The following is a 13,034-nucleotide window of genomic DNA, read 5'->3' as shown; positions in this document are numbered from 1 at the left end:
AACACACGCACACACACAGAGCATTTGGTGAACAGCCTCCATCAAAGCCTAAAGAAAGGGCATGGACATCACTCACGGATGCCAGGGGGCATGAGGGAGAAGGAGGGCAGAGCGACGCAAACGTGTGCCATGCTCCTCCTTCAGGTCCTCCAGTGGAGAGAGTGCTGACAGCAACTCCAGGATTAAGCCAGGGAGAGACGGAGGGTATCCGAGGTCACAGAGTGACTGAGGAAGGAGGAGGAGGCGAGACAGTAGTTGAGACCAGCAGCACGTGGGAAGGGACCCACCAAGGATCGTACGGGAAATGCCATCATGACAGCACAGGTAGGACAGACCCGTCGTGAAAACTCACATGACGGTCAAGGCTGGAGTAGAACAAAGTTTTGCATCTCCATTCCACAGCTCTTTTTATATATTTGCATCAGTTTAATTTGCATTGATTGTAGAATAAAATGCAGGGAGGTCGTGTTGAATGGACTTGTAAAGTGTGAAGTGTATTCAGCACTGCCAAACACAGCGAGGTCGTGATGCTTCTGATTTACTCAGAGTTGCCAGGGAACCAAATACTTAGGAAAGTGAACTTTTTCTTCTGCTGCTGAGACCCCCCCCCACACACACACACACTCTTTCTCACTCTTTCCTTTTCTTTCTTGCCCCTCTCCCTCTTGCTGTTTCCTCCTCTTCTGTCTCATGTATCTTCCTAGTAGATATGCACCAACTGGGTTTCTCCCTTCCGTGCTTACTACAGACAAAACATAGCCCTCTCATCACACACGAGCACGCCGCTGCACACACTCCTAAACACTTTAAAACACCAGCACACAGTTGTACAGATGACCAGTTCCCTTCAGCATGTTTATCCAGCCCTCCCCCACCCATGTTTCAGACATGAGTGAAGCCAGACCAAAGATGAAGAGCGGCGAGACCCCAGCAGGGGGAGCCGGTGAGCACGCGTGCGGGGCTGAGGCTGTGTGCCAGAGCTATGATCTGGAGGAGAGCAGAGAGAGTCAGCTCACCCATGACTGCTCAGACGCAGAAATGGATGACTCCTGCTCTCTCGTCTCCGAGAGGCCTCTGTCCTTCTTCTCGGGCTGCCTGGGAGCCCTCGTCAGCCCTGCGTGGGCCCTGGCTCTGTACGGGCACGGCTGCTTCACCCAAGACGTGGTGGAGTACGCACGCAAACTAGGCGCCCGCAGTGACTCACCAAGCCTGGAGGGGAAGGCACAGGTAGCACATCCTCAGATGTTCAGCACATCTGCTGCCCTCTTCACACTCATTCCTGCATATTTATGTTTTGTATAGCTAAGTGTTTTTAAATATTTTTTTCTTTTTTATAGAAATGTCATGTTGCTTTTGAACATAAAGTGAATATAAAGCGTTATAATGAAATTCTTCTTTCCTGAGTGTGTCCTAATCTTTATTTTTAATATTTGCTTATGCTAACTGTACTAAAAGGAGCCACCTTTCTTAGACCCAGTATTTTACCAGGTATGTTTAATATAATAAGACAATAGAAACCTTAATTAGCTCCAGTAAACTCGATTGGTTCTTTTAATCATTTGTTTATTAATGTTGTTAGACACACACTAACCAATATTTGCAAACAGAGGGACAGAATTTACCGGGCTGGTTTAGTGCAACTGCTTTGACGATTATGGAGGTAGAAATGGCTGATCGCTCAGACAGTAGGAACTCAACAGGTTGACGGGGGCTAACTGGACTCTGCACACACGCCTCCTACTTCAAAGCACTAGCCATCAACCCTTGTTACCATAGTGAGAGAGTCATTGACACCTGAGTGCAATGGAATTCAACTCATGAACACTGAATTAGTACTTTTAACCAAGACACATATGTGTATATACATACCAGATGCATGTTGTCTTCAGTGCCTCTTCTTAAGTCTAATAAAGACCTGACACTGGCCTAAAATGCCTGTTTGGGGTATTTGGTTTTTGTTTGTTTTGGTTTATTTTAATGTGATTTTTATTTCAGGGTCATTCTGGGTCTGGGGCTTTGGTTAAGGTGATTTGTGAAGACACTGTTTTTATGCTGACCTAAGCATGTGGTCTGCTCAGCCATATCCAGTGAGCTGTTACCTTTGATGCCTTCTTCAGGAAGCCGAGCAACAGCTGCTGATCGAGAGCAGGAATCTAAAGAAGACCAGAAATTTCTACCACAAGCTAATTCACCAGGAAAAAAAAAATAAAGGTCTGCTTTTCAGGAAGCTAACGTCTGATCAAACTTCCAGGCAAAAAAAAAACGCTGAATTCTGTTGTTTATGTAGCTGTTTCTTTGAGTTTTCTTAAGTCTGGAGCTTGTCTGTGCTTCTGCAGGTTCTGAAGCAAAGGCAAAATTGCACAAACTGAAGGAGCAGTTTGAGGAGCTGAGAACAAAAGTAGCGTTCCTTAAATCTGTAAGGAAATATCTCCAGGTATGTGCGGCTTTTGCGACTCCTCCATCAGAAGTCGAGGCTAACAGCTAGGCCGTTAGTGGTTAAGACAGCTTGCTGTTTCTGTTAGATATGTTGGGCGTTTGGTCTTAAATTGATTTCAACTGCACAACTCCTCTGGTGCATAGAGGATACCCCGACGTCAAATGAACTGTATGGCTTTGGTACATATAGATTATTTAGCCACCGACCTGTAACTCTACAAATGGAGCCTGAATGCAATAGCGCACGTGTGGCCTTTGTTGCTGAGCTCTGACTGTGGAAGCAGAGGCAATAGTACGACGGAGCTCGCCAGCTCCTACGGCAGGATAAACCTCTCTAACCCCTGCTCTGACCTTTACAACTCGAATATAAAAATATAAGTAATACTTTATTTATAAACTACTATTAGCACTATTGTACAGTTAAACACTGTTACAATTACTTTAAAATGTTCTAATGGTAGAAAACTCAAATTTCTCATCTCCTAAAATTTAGGTGATCTTGAAAAAGTAACTAAATGATCATTATAACATTGACAGTGTAGATTACCTACTAGATTACAGCTGGTGTTTAAATATCCTCGATTTCCAAGTGACAGTATAACAGGATTTAACCTACTTAGCCTAACTAGGTTTGGCCTATTTAGTCTGTCTTTCTGTGCAGCTCAGTCCTAGTTTTAGTGAATCAAATAAACTGAGAAGTCATGTTCCTGCTGTGGGGAAAGCATTTTAGAAAGTTTAGTAACTTATGCACTTGTCTACTCTAATGTTTAGCAATCTTCATGGTATGCTTAACATATTTGTTTATGAAAGTGTATGGGTGATAAGTGGGCGGTCTACTATGGGCAGTCTAGTCCTGCTCAGACACTAAGAATGCCTCTTATTTGTATGCCAGGTGCTGTCTGTGGATCAGTGGGGATTGGCCCTCTCTCTTCTGCCTTCTCTGGCGGCTTCTGAGACTTCTGCTGTAGACCTCCGGCCCAGCGAAGATCCAGCCATCCTAAGCCTGGTGTGTGAGCAACACAGAAGGACTGACTGCTGCCCCCTAGTGGCTGGAACAGCAAAGGGCTTTATGTCTTATCTTTACGCCAGGTCAAAAACAATATAATTTTACAGTTATGATGTTCTGATGATTTCAATGTTTCATTTGTTAATTCATTAATTTGTTTCTTCATCTGTAACAATATAATGAAATGCTCTATACCTATGACTACCTACACCTAACTCTCTTGTTCTGTTTCTTGTGCAGAAATGCTCTTTTGGATGGATACATCCAGCAGTTCCTCTACACATATCGCTACTTCTCTAGCCGTGAGGAATTCCTTCAGTTTTTAATGGACAAATTTAAAGGCTCAGTAGGGTAAGCACTATGCAGTGCCCACAACTCTGCAAATACTGAATGTCTTGTTATGGCAATTCAAAGAATGCATTTTCACAACTTCTCAGAGGAAGCGATGACCCCTCTACAGACAGTGCCAAGGTGTACCATCGTACTTTAGACCTGTTAGAGTGTTGGATAGGAGATTGTCAGTTGGTGGACTTCCCGTCCAAGTCCCGCCTCCATCAAAGTCTTAACAACTTTCTCACATCTGAGGTGAGATCGCACGATGCCAGACCCCATAATTCCGCCGGTGACCCGACCTAGCCTAAAGTAAAGAGAAAGTTATTCTCTCTTTGAACCAGAGTTACGTGTTCATTTTATACCTAGGTGGCTCCTGTAGACAGTCGAGGAGAGACTCTACTTTCAATGCTTCGAAACACTTCCCAGAAGAGGTGGGACAGTAGGGTAATATGTCTCTCTGGATGTCCAATCAGCAGCTGGGAGGATGATGACGTCCAATCCATTTGTTCCTTATGCAGGAAGGCCTCTGTTGAAGAAGCTGCCAGGAAGGTCAGCATGATGGATTTGGCCTCGTTACCAACAAATGAAACAATTTGCCTTTGAATTCAGTATAATGTTGTTTGATAGAGATGCTATTGATGGAAACAGAAGCAAGTGCCATTAGAATTCATCTCTGCTCCTTACAATTTCTTACAATCTGCTCATTTCTTGGTGTGAACTGTGCTGATTTTAATTATGATGTGAATGAATGGCTGCGCGCGCGCACACACACACACGTGCACACACACACACACACGTGCACGAGAGGCAGCCATTTTATACCTAAGTGGCTCCTGTAGACAGTCGAGGAGAGAATCTACTTTCAATGCTACTTTCAACGTGGGTGCGTGTGTGTGCGCGCGTGTGTGTGTGCGTGTTTGTGCATCCTGCTGCTTGCGTGTGTGTGTGGGTGCGTTCACTCCATAAAGAGTTTCCCATGGCGTGTGGGACGCGTGCTGGAGCCTCAGCCGGGCCAGCCTAAGGAGAAAGTGTACTCCATTGCTGCAGCGCTCCCTCGGCCCTGCTACAGCGGCCTGGGGGTGCACACCGAGGAGAGGCTAGCCTTCAGCCAGACGGAGCACAGCCCGCTGAACACCACCCAGCAGCTGACTTTGCTCCAGCAGGTAGACCCACCCCTGTGCGGTCCTGCCCTCTCGGTTCCTGCGGTCTATCAGTTCTGCTCCCTCGTCGTTCTCCTGCCCTGTTCTTTATCCTTCTAGAAACGTTTCCCATGCATACCCTTTCTCTGTTTTATTTGTTGTTGGGGATGCACTGGGTTTACACTTGTGCTGTAATTGCCTAAGTTGGTCTCTAGAGGGAGACAAAACACCTCCCTTCTTCGCCAAATCGGGTCTCCCATGTTAAATAAGTGTGTTTTGGCTAAGCAGTGTCTGCACTCTGCTCTCCCTAGCGGCTAATTTTATCTCCCTCTTAGGAAATCTTTCAAAGTTGTCATCCTGTCCATTTTCTGAACTCAAGGGCACAGGGAGTTCGAGAGAAGGCAGTGAACATCTCCAAGTGAGTATCCGCATTTTGTAGTCCACACAGTATAGTGTTAGAGTGAAACCATGCCCTTTGTAATATTTCATAGCAAACTGTGCAATTTGTTTGGTGGGCATTAGTGTTCTTTAGCATTGATCATGAACCACACAAAGGCTGGGGAGAATGGGTTTAAATCAGCATAAACCATCTAAACTTTTACAGGCCTTAACATGGGTGTTGTCACCCTTCATTAATCTTCATTGTGAAAGAAGACAACCAGTTGGTCACAAAAAGAGACATGCTGTCCTACATTTATGTTTCTGCCCAGTTACATCCAGCTGATTTGCGTCTTCCTTCAGGGGCTCTCAGTCTTGCGTTATCTCTGTTCCAGTGCCGTGAAGGTCAGGCAGACCATACCAGGGTGAACTCCTTAACAAAGGCTGGAACAAAGGCCCTCTTATACACACAGCCAGAACAAGAACTTTTCATAATGCTCAGCACAGATAAATTATGAACACAGATAAAGTGTAATACATGAGTAAAATAATATATGAATGAAAACACCAGTACCACATGTGCCTTGTTAAAAACGTTTTTAAACATCAGTATGTTAGTGTCTAGAGTGCAGTTGTATCATTCCGTTTCTGTTTATTGCTGGCGACTCTTCTATTAGCTGCCTGCAGAGTTCAGAGCATGTATTACAGGTTCCTGCCATCCCAGCTATACTTAAGAATAAGAGAGCATATCGTCATCCCTGTCACCACAAAAAAAAAATGTCACTTCCATCACTTTGTCATTTTGAAATTTGATTGTGTATCTTCAACAGAAGTTAAAAAAAAAAAAAATCTATTTAAAGGATCAATAAGTCATTTTTTTCACATTCTTTTCACATTCTGAAACAACCATTATACTGACACCTAGTGGCCTGGGTATATCAGAGAAAATATGAAATACATTTTATCCATGGCTGACTCCATGTGTGGGAACCACTCTATGGAGCATAAACTGGTCATTGTCATTTGATCACTTTTGACTTCCTACTGTATGTGTCATTAACTGTCCCAATCTGTGTGTTGGCCAGGTGTTCGTTGTCTGATTCCCTGCCACTAGAGGGCAGTAGTCTGTTTGTGGGTGTAGACTCAGGGCAAGATGGACCTCTGCAGTACATGATCCAATATGCAGAAAGTGTAACTAACTGGGTCTCGGCTGAGATTGTCGTCGCAGACACTGTGAAGGTCATTTTTCGAATATCCTTTCAACATGCATTCTTGATTTGTTGCTTTAAATCAAAATGATAAAATAATAACGATCAATAAACAAGTAGTTAGTACTTCCATTTTTATTTTGGGTCGATACAAAAAGAATTTCAGAATTTTACATGGGTGCACATAGTCCTGATATATAAATGTTAATTTTATATGTGAGTTTTTTTACTGGCTTTGACAAAAATATGGAGTTTTTTTGTTTGTTTTTTCTTTTACGTATGAGTGCAGCTTAGCCCTGTAGTCTGTCTCTCCTGACAAATGGATGTTAATTTACTTTCCAGCTGTACATGCTGTGCTTTGTCCTCCTTTAGGCTCAGGCATCTTTGCTTGCCAAGTTTCTCTCTATTGCTAAGCACTGTTATGAGACACGGAACTTTGCTACAGCCATGCAGATTCTTGAGGGCCTTGAGAACGTGATTGTCAGACAGCTACAGGTAAGACTGCTCCCAAGCAACAGGCTCTTTTGTTCTGAAAAGGGGAACATCTCAGTCTAGACTTTGCCCCAATTCAAATAGGCTGCATACAATATGAACCTGCTTTTGAAGCTGACTTTAACGTTTCCTTTTAAATGTCAGATCGTAAAGTGAGTTAACACATCACTACTGAGCGGCATTACTGAAAGACTGCACCGCAATATATAGAGTGATATTTTTATTCTGTTCTGCGAGAAAGATTTGCATAGTCAGTGGCCCAGCTTGTCCATTTTACCCATCCTTTCTCAGCACTGAGTGGGGTTATTGCTTATGCTATTAGTTACTTATAGGGGACAGTTTATAAACGACAGTCTTTGATTCTTGCACTTGCAGGCTTGGAAACAGCTGTCCACCAAGACGTTGGAGGTTCTTGAGGAGCTCAGGGCAGTACAGGTAAGAGACAGAGAGATCTGAACACAATGCAACAACCTAATTACTTACACTCTATAATCCTAAGAGCACAGTTACCTGCCACGTGGTTGGAACTCTCTGGGGTAGTAGATCTCCAGGGCGAGGCTGGCATGTACGATCCTTGCAGGTGTTTCTGAAGAGTGACAGTCTGTGTCTGATGGAGGGTGAGAGAAGAGAGCAGCCCACACTCCCAGATGCACACACCCTGGCTATGCACGTTCAGCAGCTGGAGATAGGTGCTTTCACTCTGGCCAGCGGCGCATACAAGTGGACCAAGCTACGGTGGGTCTCAGTGAAGTCATTCCGCGGCCGAGTTTGACAGAGACGCGGTGAAAGAACTTCTGGAACGCAGTTAGCAAACGCGCTACGCATCTGTCAGACGTGTGCTCGTTAGCTGAGCGTGTTGCAGGAGCACATCAGTGCCACCTTCCTTTGTGTGGGTAGCACGCTGGTATGTCTGGGTGACTGCATCGGCAGTGAAAAGTACAGCTCCCAAGTTTCAGCAGTCATCATTGTAGCAGACACAGACAGCCCAAACTATTCTCAGTATTGCATCTCATAAGGCAGACATCATCATGCCCATGCTGGCAGACATCTGCAGAGGTCAGGGGTCACGGAGAGTCAGAGTCAGCGGTAATGACACAGCTGGTGGATGCACGCGCTGTTGTGTCCAATCGGGTTCCCGTGTTGTGGGTGCGTGCATGTTTGTGTGTGTGTGTGTGCGTGCGTGTCTGCGGCCAGATGGTGTATCAGTAGCATCAGCGTGCTTGGGGCTATGGGTTTATGCCAGGTGCCCGAGGGATTGGGTGATGTTGGCAGATGCCAGGGTCAGTGTAGGCATGTTGAGCGGCGGACACACAGCTAGTTGTTGTACACTACGAGCTGTCTCCCTGAATCAGGACACACACACTCACATGCTCAATGAAAGGGAAGTTGAGCTGAAGTGTTGCAAGTCCTGCTGTATTAGCATTCACTGATGGTCGTTTCTTTAGAAAACTAAGTTTTGCCCTTTGTTTTATTCACATCTGCTTAACACTGCTACATTCTTCCTCTGTGTTCTGTTTTTACTCCTTTCTCTTACCAACACTTTCCCTCTGTCCACATGCATTCTCTTTCTTTCTGGCTCTTCTCTCTCTCTCTCTCTCTCTCTCTCTCGTGCCTTGCCCCCACTTCTCTCCATCTCTCCCACTCTGCAGGAGTATAGCCCGCGTGGTAAGTCAGGTGCACGCCTTCCAGGAGCATGTGTACATGTACCCCCCTGACCTGGAGCTGCAGGCGTACCTTCAGGCTCGCCTAGTCCGCCTGGGTACCTGCGACGTGACCGCCCTTGCCGCCGACAACCACGCCAACTTCCTGCAGCCCGCTACGGAGCGGCACGCGCGACGCATCCAGGACACCCTGCGCAGGGTGAAGGCCTCCTTCCAGTGAGTCCACGCGGATCAGCCAGAGGCAACTCAGTGGCCAGAATCTGGGGCAGGTGTGAGGACAATTACATGCATTTTGTATCAAGGATGTTGGACAATGGTTTGCTGTAACTGGACACTGGGGAAAATGTGTTTTTCTTCCCCCAGTGCATGCTGTCAGTGGAGGGAAGCATGAGTGGGTTCTGGGTGTTGGAGATCTATGACTCTGCTTGCTTCAGTAGGAAGCCACGCTTCTCCCATCTCATATAATTCCTCACTGTATGCTGGGAGTCTTGTGTTATTGTCATGGCATATCTGGAATCTGCTGTGCTCCTACCTTTTTCTTTTTTCTTTTTTTTTTTGTCTGATTTTTCCTTCTTTTCTTCAAGAGAACAATGTGCATTTCAAGACTTCCCATCTCTGGTGCGTTTTCCATTTTCTAAGCAAGCAACTGAAATGTTATCTTACATTTTAACATTTCCCCGTTCATGTAGTGAAAAGAGTTCGTAAACCACCGTGACATGAATTCAGCGATCTGTAAACAATCATGGCTTAACTGCATAAAAGTCAAACTTGAAACTTGAGTATTGCTACACATGCCGCATACATGGTAACAAGGTAGGCTGTACTCCGTTGTAACACTACACGGGGTCTATTTAATGTAGGCAACTCTAAATTATTCAAAAATGTTATAATACATTCTTCTCAATTAGTAAAGCAGGGCAGGGTTGTTTGTCTTGTTTTGTGTGAACAGTTACGTATTTATTTTTTCTTTGGTAAGGTCTTTATGTTCGTTTGTTTTTTTGGCCGTGGGGGGGGGGGGGGTTGCTCCCAAATTGTCACGCTGAGGCGAGGAAATACACGCCGAGGGAGGCGACTTCCCGGGCGACCTCTTGCGAGGCCAGATTTTCAGATGGAATCAGGAGCTTCAAAGCGCCTGAGATAAAAAAAAACTTAATTGGAAAGTGACGCGCTCGGACCTTTCTAGCTACAGATCACTGATAAAGGAAACATTCAGCATGTAGTTATCACCACTGTTGTGTCTTAACGAACCATATTATCCATCGGCGAACAGACCCAATCGGGGATTACAACACTTTAAGAGACACATATAGAAGATAGGATTGGTCTTTCTTGTCAAACTGCGAGTGCTTTTCGTATCGTCATTTATCACGAATATAATTGTCTTAAATATGTGTAATTTAAAACAATATTGAAAATAAACTTGCCACACGAATATCGTGCTTGGTTTTTGTGTGCTCTGTGTGCATGTTATTGTGATCGGTCATTAAATACACAAGGTTTTTCTTGAAATAATACTGCTGCATGAGCTGCACAACAGGTTTTACAGTTTAATTTAAGTGTTTGTCGCTGCAAGGATCGTTTGCATTGAGAAGTCCATTGTTCGGGTATCACGCTTATTCTGGCTGGAATGTGCGTGTGAAGTGTCCATCAATCAAAGTTAACCGCACTGCTACTGTAATCCCTTTGATCTGAGAAGTGTACGGGGCCAAACGCTGAGTCCCGCGGCAGTGGCGCCGGCGCCGCTCCGGGTGTCCGAAACGTGTCGCTACAAAACCATTTGAACTGGATCGTTATTGCCGTTGTGTCATGCACAAAAGGAAGCTGCGTACAGGAAAGCAAGAAACTACCAAAAAGCAGCCATGCATAAACGTGTTCCGCGTTTAGCTAGCACAGATATAAAGGTAACAATCCAGTTTTTGTCATTTCTAACGGAAAAAAAATGCGACGGCCGTGTCTGTACGGTATACAGTTAAGGAAATCTATGTAAAAGTTACGTAAGATGAATAATATGACTTAATATTATTAATATAACGATAACCCTTTATTTCATGAGGTTAAAATCATTATGCAAAGTAAAATGTTACACTTTTTTTTTCTTTTGTAAGCACGACTAGCTTTTATCATACTAGGCCTACTTATCACTGCTATCAACTGTAGATAACACCACCGAGCAGGCAATGTTTGATATAAGACAAAGAGTTTGCCACAGTCGTTGGTGTCCTGACACGGTTTTGTTTAAATAATAAGCAGACTGCTCCATGTCCCAGAGATGTTCTCACAGACTCGGTGGCGCCAGGCTTTCACACAATGACAGGATATGTAAAGCCTTCAATAACGACCTATTAGCCCTAATGATTGAGAATCGATCAGGCGTTAACACATACATGCATATGCTAATGCACAGTGAGATCTGCTCTTATATAGGGAGCCCTTCCTGCCGGGTTGTCGCAACACTATTCTGTACTCACTTGGATACAATCCGACAGCCTGGAAACACCAGAACCGAAACATGGTTAAACACTTTTCCGCGGACTGGCTTGCTCAGAGCTATCACGAGACCGGAATTAAACACGATCTGGACACTTCCCAAGCGCTCCTCAGACCTCATGTGCCGTGCTCTGTGCAACCGCGGCCTCCGACGTCTTATGGCAAGTTTCCCCCGCAGCGCAAGACTCAGCAGCTCACCTACACCCAGGCAAAGGACCACACTCCCTTGTTTACTCTCATAAGTCCGAGAAACTGCTCATCCCCAAACTGTAAGTATCGTGGTTTCAAGTTGCTTCACTGTTCCGCCAGTTTGTTTGCACCTATACACATTATTGTAAACCGAATTTCAGTTGCAGTATATAATCAAGTTTCATTTTGATTCAGTTTCGGAGAACGGTGGTTATTCTTCGGGCTACGACAGTGAGGCCACCGGTTCTGAATGTCCCTCAGTTGAAGATGAAATTGAGGGATTGAGGGAGCATGGCGCACAGCGCAGGATCAGAACCAAATTTACACCGGACCAAATCGACAAACTAGAAAAAATCTTTAGCAAACATAAATACCTGGACGCGGGCGAGCGGGTCAAAACCGCCCTGAAGCTGAATCTCTCTGAAACTCAGGTTAGTCGCTGTCTTTGCACTCTATATTAGATCGGAGGTTATTACAACCGTTTTGTTACAAATTATTACAAATAATTATTACAAATAACATTTATTATTACAAATGTTTTAAAGGTGTTATATGAGTGCAAGTTGCTTATACAGTCCATCGGTTTTCACAGACCATTTGCTAAACATGTTCTTTGTTTAACACAGGTCAGAACGTGGTTTCAGAACCGAAGAATGAAGCTGAAGCGGGAGGTCCAAGAAATGAGAGCGGAGTATCTGGTCCCCGCTCTGCCCGCTGTCATGTGGTCCGCAGCTCCAGCGGTTCAATACCATTGTTTCAGCGGACAGCGCCCGTCATTAACGCCGTTTCCGCTGGTTCCCCTGCAACCAACCGTCCCTCACCAGATGATTTCTCAACCCGGCCATTCTATGTTTTCTATGCAATATTACTTTTAACTTACACCAAAAACTGTGTGGAATGTATAAACACAAGTTATTTTTATGTGCAATATATGTACAGTATTTTTGTATAGGAATATAAAAGAATGTTATGAAAGAAAGTTTATTTATTAAGAGAAAATAAATATATTTGTTTTCAAAATGTTGATGTCTTTGTCATGGAAAGGATTGAAAGTATGTTAGCACTACAACAAAGTGTTTCTTCTGAATTGATAACTTGCTAAAGTTTCTCAAGTTTCTAAATATAAATATTTAGTTCAGGCACCAGGCCATCTGGAGCGTGGGTGCAGCAGAAGAAAGTTTAATTGTTAACAAAAACGTGCATAGTATTGAATAGCTTAGCGTTGTTTTATGGGATAAGAACGGTGTTCCGTATGAGCCTTGAACTAACTGCAAGTCATGACAGTCATATCGGTCCTTATGAACTATCATGGCTTTTATCCTTGGGCGCGTCGCCCCAAAAATGGGACACTCATTCCACTACTCAAACTCCTCAAAGCACACGAGTCATCCGAAACTTATAAATAAGAAACTATGAACGTAATATTCACGTTTATCTATATGATTGTCATTTGTGTCGTTTGTTACAGCCCCGGTATAACAGTACCATGATAATGTCCAGAAATAATCTAAATAGCACCTAAACGCGTCCTGTGACTGGATTCCCCACACGCATGTAACACAAGCATCGTTCATAGAACGTGCAGGACACTGTACGCTGTCCCATCGTAAATCACTGACACTTTTTTTTTAATTAAACACACTTACGGCTTAAACTTGTTAGGCAGAATTGCAAAGCTTTGCATGATCAATCAAATTTGCGTTTT

General features: G+C 44.2%; 2 protein-coding genes across 13 annotated transcripts in view; both read left to right on the top strand.

The window, feature by feature from the left end:
- The window catches only part of kndc1 (kinase non-catalytic C-lobe domain containing 1), a 28,096-nt gene extending 18,011 nt beyond the window's left edge, over positions 1 to 10,085 (top strand). For 6 of the 12 annotated variants that reach the window (XM_027014115.3, XM_027014118.3, XM_035531393.2 and 3 more), the window contains 16 exons: positions 20 to 324; positions 887 to 1,227; positions 1,456 to 1,488; positions 2,118 to 2,211; positions 2,337 to 2,434; positions 3,329 to 3,525; positions 3,683 to 3,793; positions 3,880 to 4,027; positions 4,142 to 4,324; positions 4,744 to 4,938; positions 5,250 to 5,332; positions 6,378 to 6,531; positions 6,873 to 6,995; positions 7,368 to 7,427; positions 7,573 to 7,727; positions 8,642 to 10,085. In XM_027014115.3, coding sequence (XP_026869916.2) covers positions 20 to 324; positions 887 to 1,227; positions 1,456 to 1,488; positions 2,118 to 2,211; positions 2,337 to 2,434; positions 3,329 to 3,525; positions 3,683 to 3,793; positions 3,880 to 4,027; positions 4,142 to 4,324; positions 4,744 to 4,938; positions 5,250 to 5,332; positions 6,378 to 6,531; positions 6,873 to 6,995; positions 7,368 to 7,427; positions 7,573 to 7,727; positions 8,642 to 8,873 — 2,512 coding nt within the window. In that variant the 3' untranslated portion in view covers positions 8,874 to 10,085. Of the gene's footprint in view, positions 1 to 19; positions 325 to 886; positions 1,228 to 1,455; positions 1,489 to 2,117; positions 2,212 to 2,336; positions 2,435 to 3,328; positions 3,526 to 3,682; positions 3,794 to 3,879; positions 4,028 to 4,141; positions 4,325 to 4,743; positions 4,939 to 5,249; positions 5,333 to 6,377; positions 6,532 to 6,872; positions 6,996 to 7,367; positions 7,428 to 7,572; positions 7,728 to 8,641 lie in introns of those variants that run through there. The other 6 variants (XM_027014120.3, XM_027014117.3, XM_027014119.3 and 3 more) reach the window with 5 other exon arrangements.
- Positions 10,086 to 10,399: 314 nt separating this feature from the next.
- vox (ventral homeobox) lies at positions 10,400 to 12,299 on the top strand. Its single transcript, XM_027014167.3, has 3 exons — positions 10,400 to 11,409; positions 11,525 to 11,760; positions 11,956 to 12,299. Exons 1-3 carry the CDS (start codon positions 11,163 to 11,165, stop codon positions 12,202 to 12,204), a joined length of 732 nt encoding a protein of 243 aa, XP_026869968.3. The 5' UTR covers positions 10,400 to 11,162; the 3' UTR covers positions 12,205 to 12,299.
- Positions 12,300 to 13,034: the final 735 nt, after the last annotated feature.

This window comes from Electrophorus electricus, chromosome 12 (genome assembly GCF_041902795.1).
Source record: "Electrophorus electricus isolate QZ-2024a chromosome 12, ASM4190279v1, whole genome shotgun sequence".
Taxonomy (NCBI): domain Eukaryota; kingdom Metazoa; phylum Chordata; class Actinopteri; order Gymnotiformes; family Gymnotidae; genus Electrophorus; species Electrophorus electricus.
This window is presented reverse-complemented; position numbering and strand designations above follow the sequence as displayed.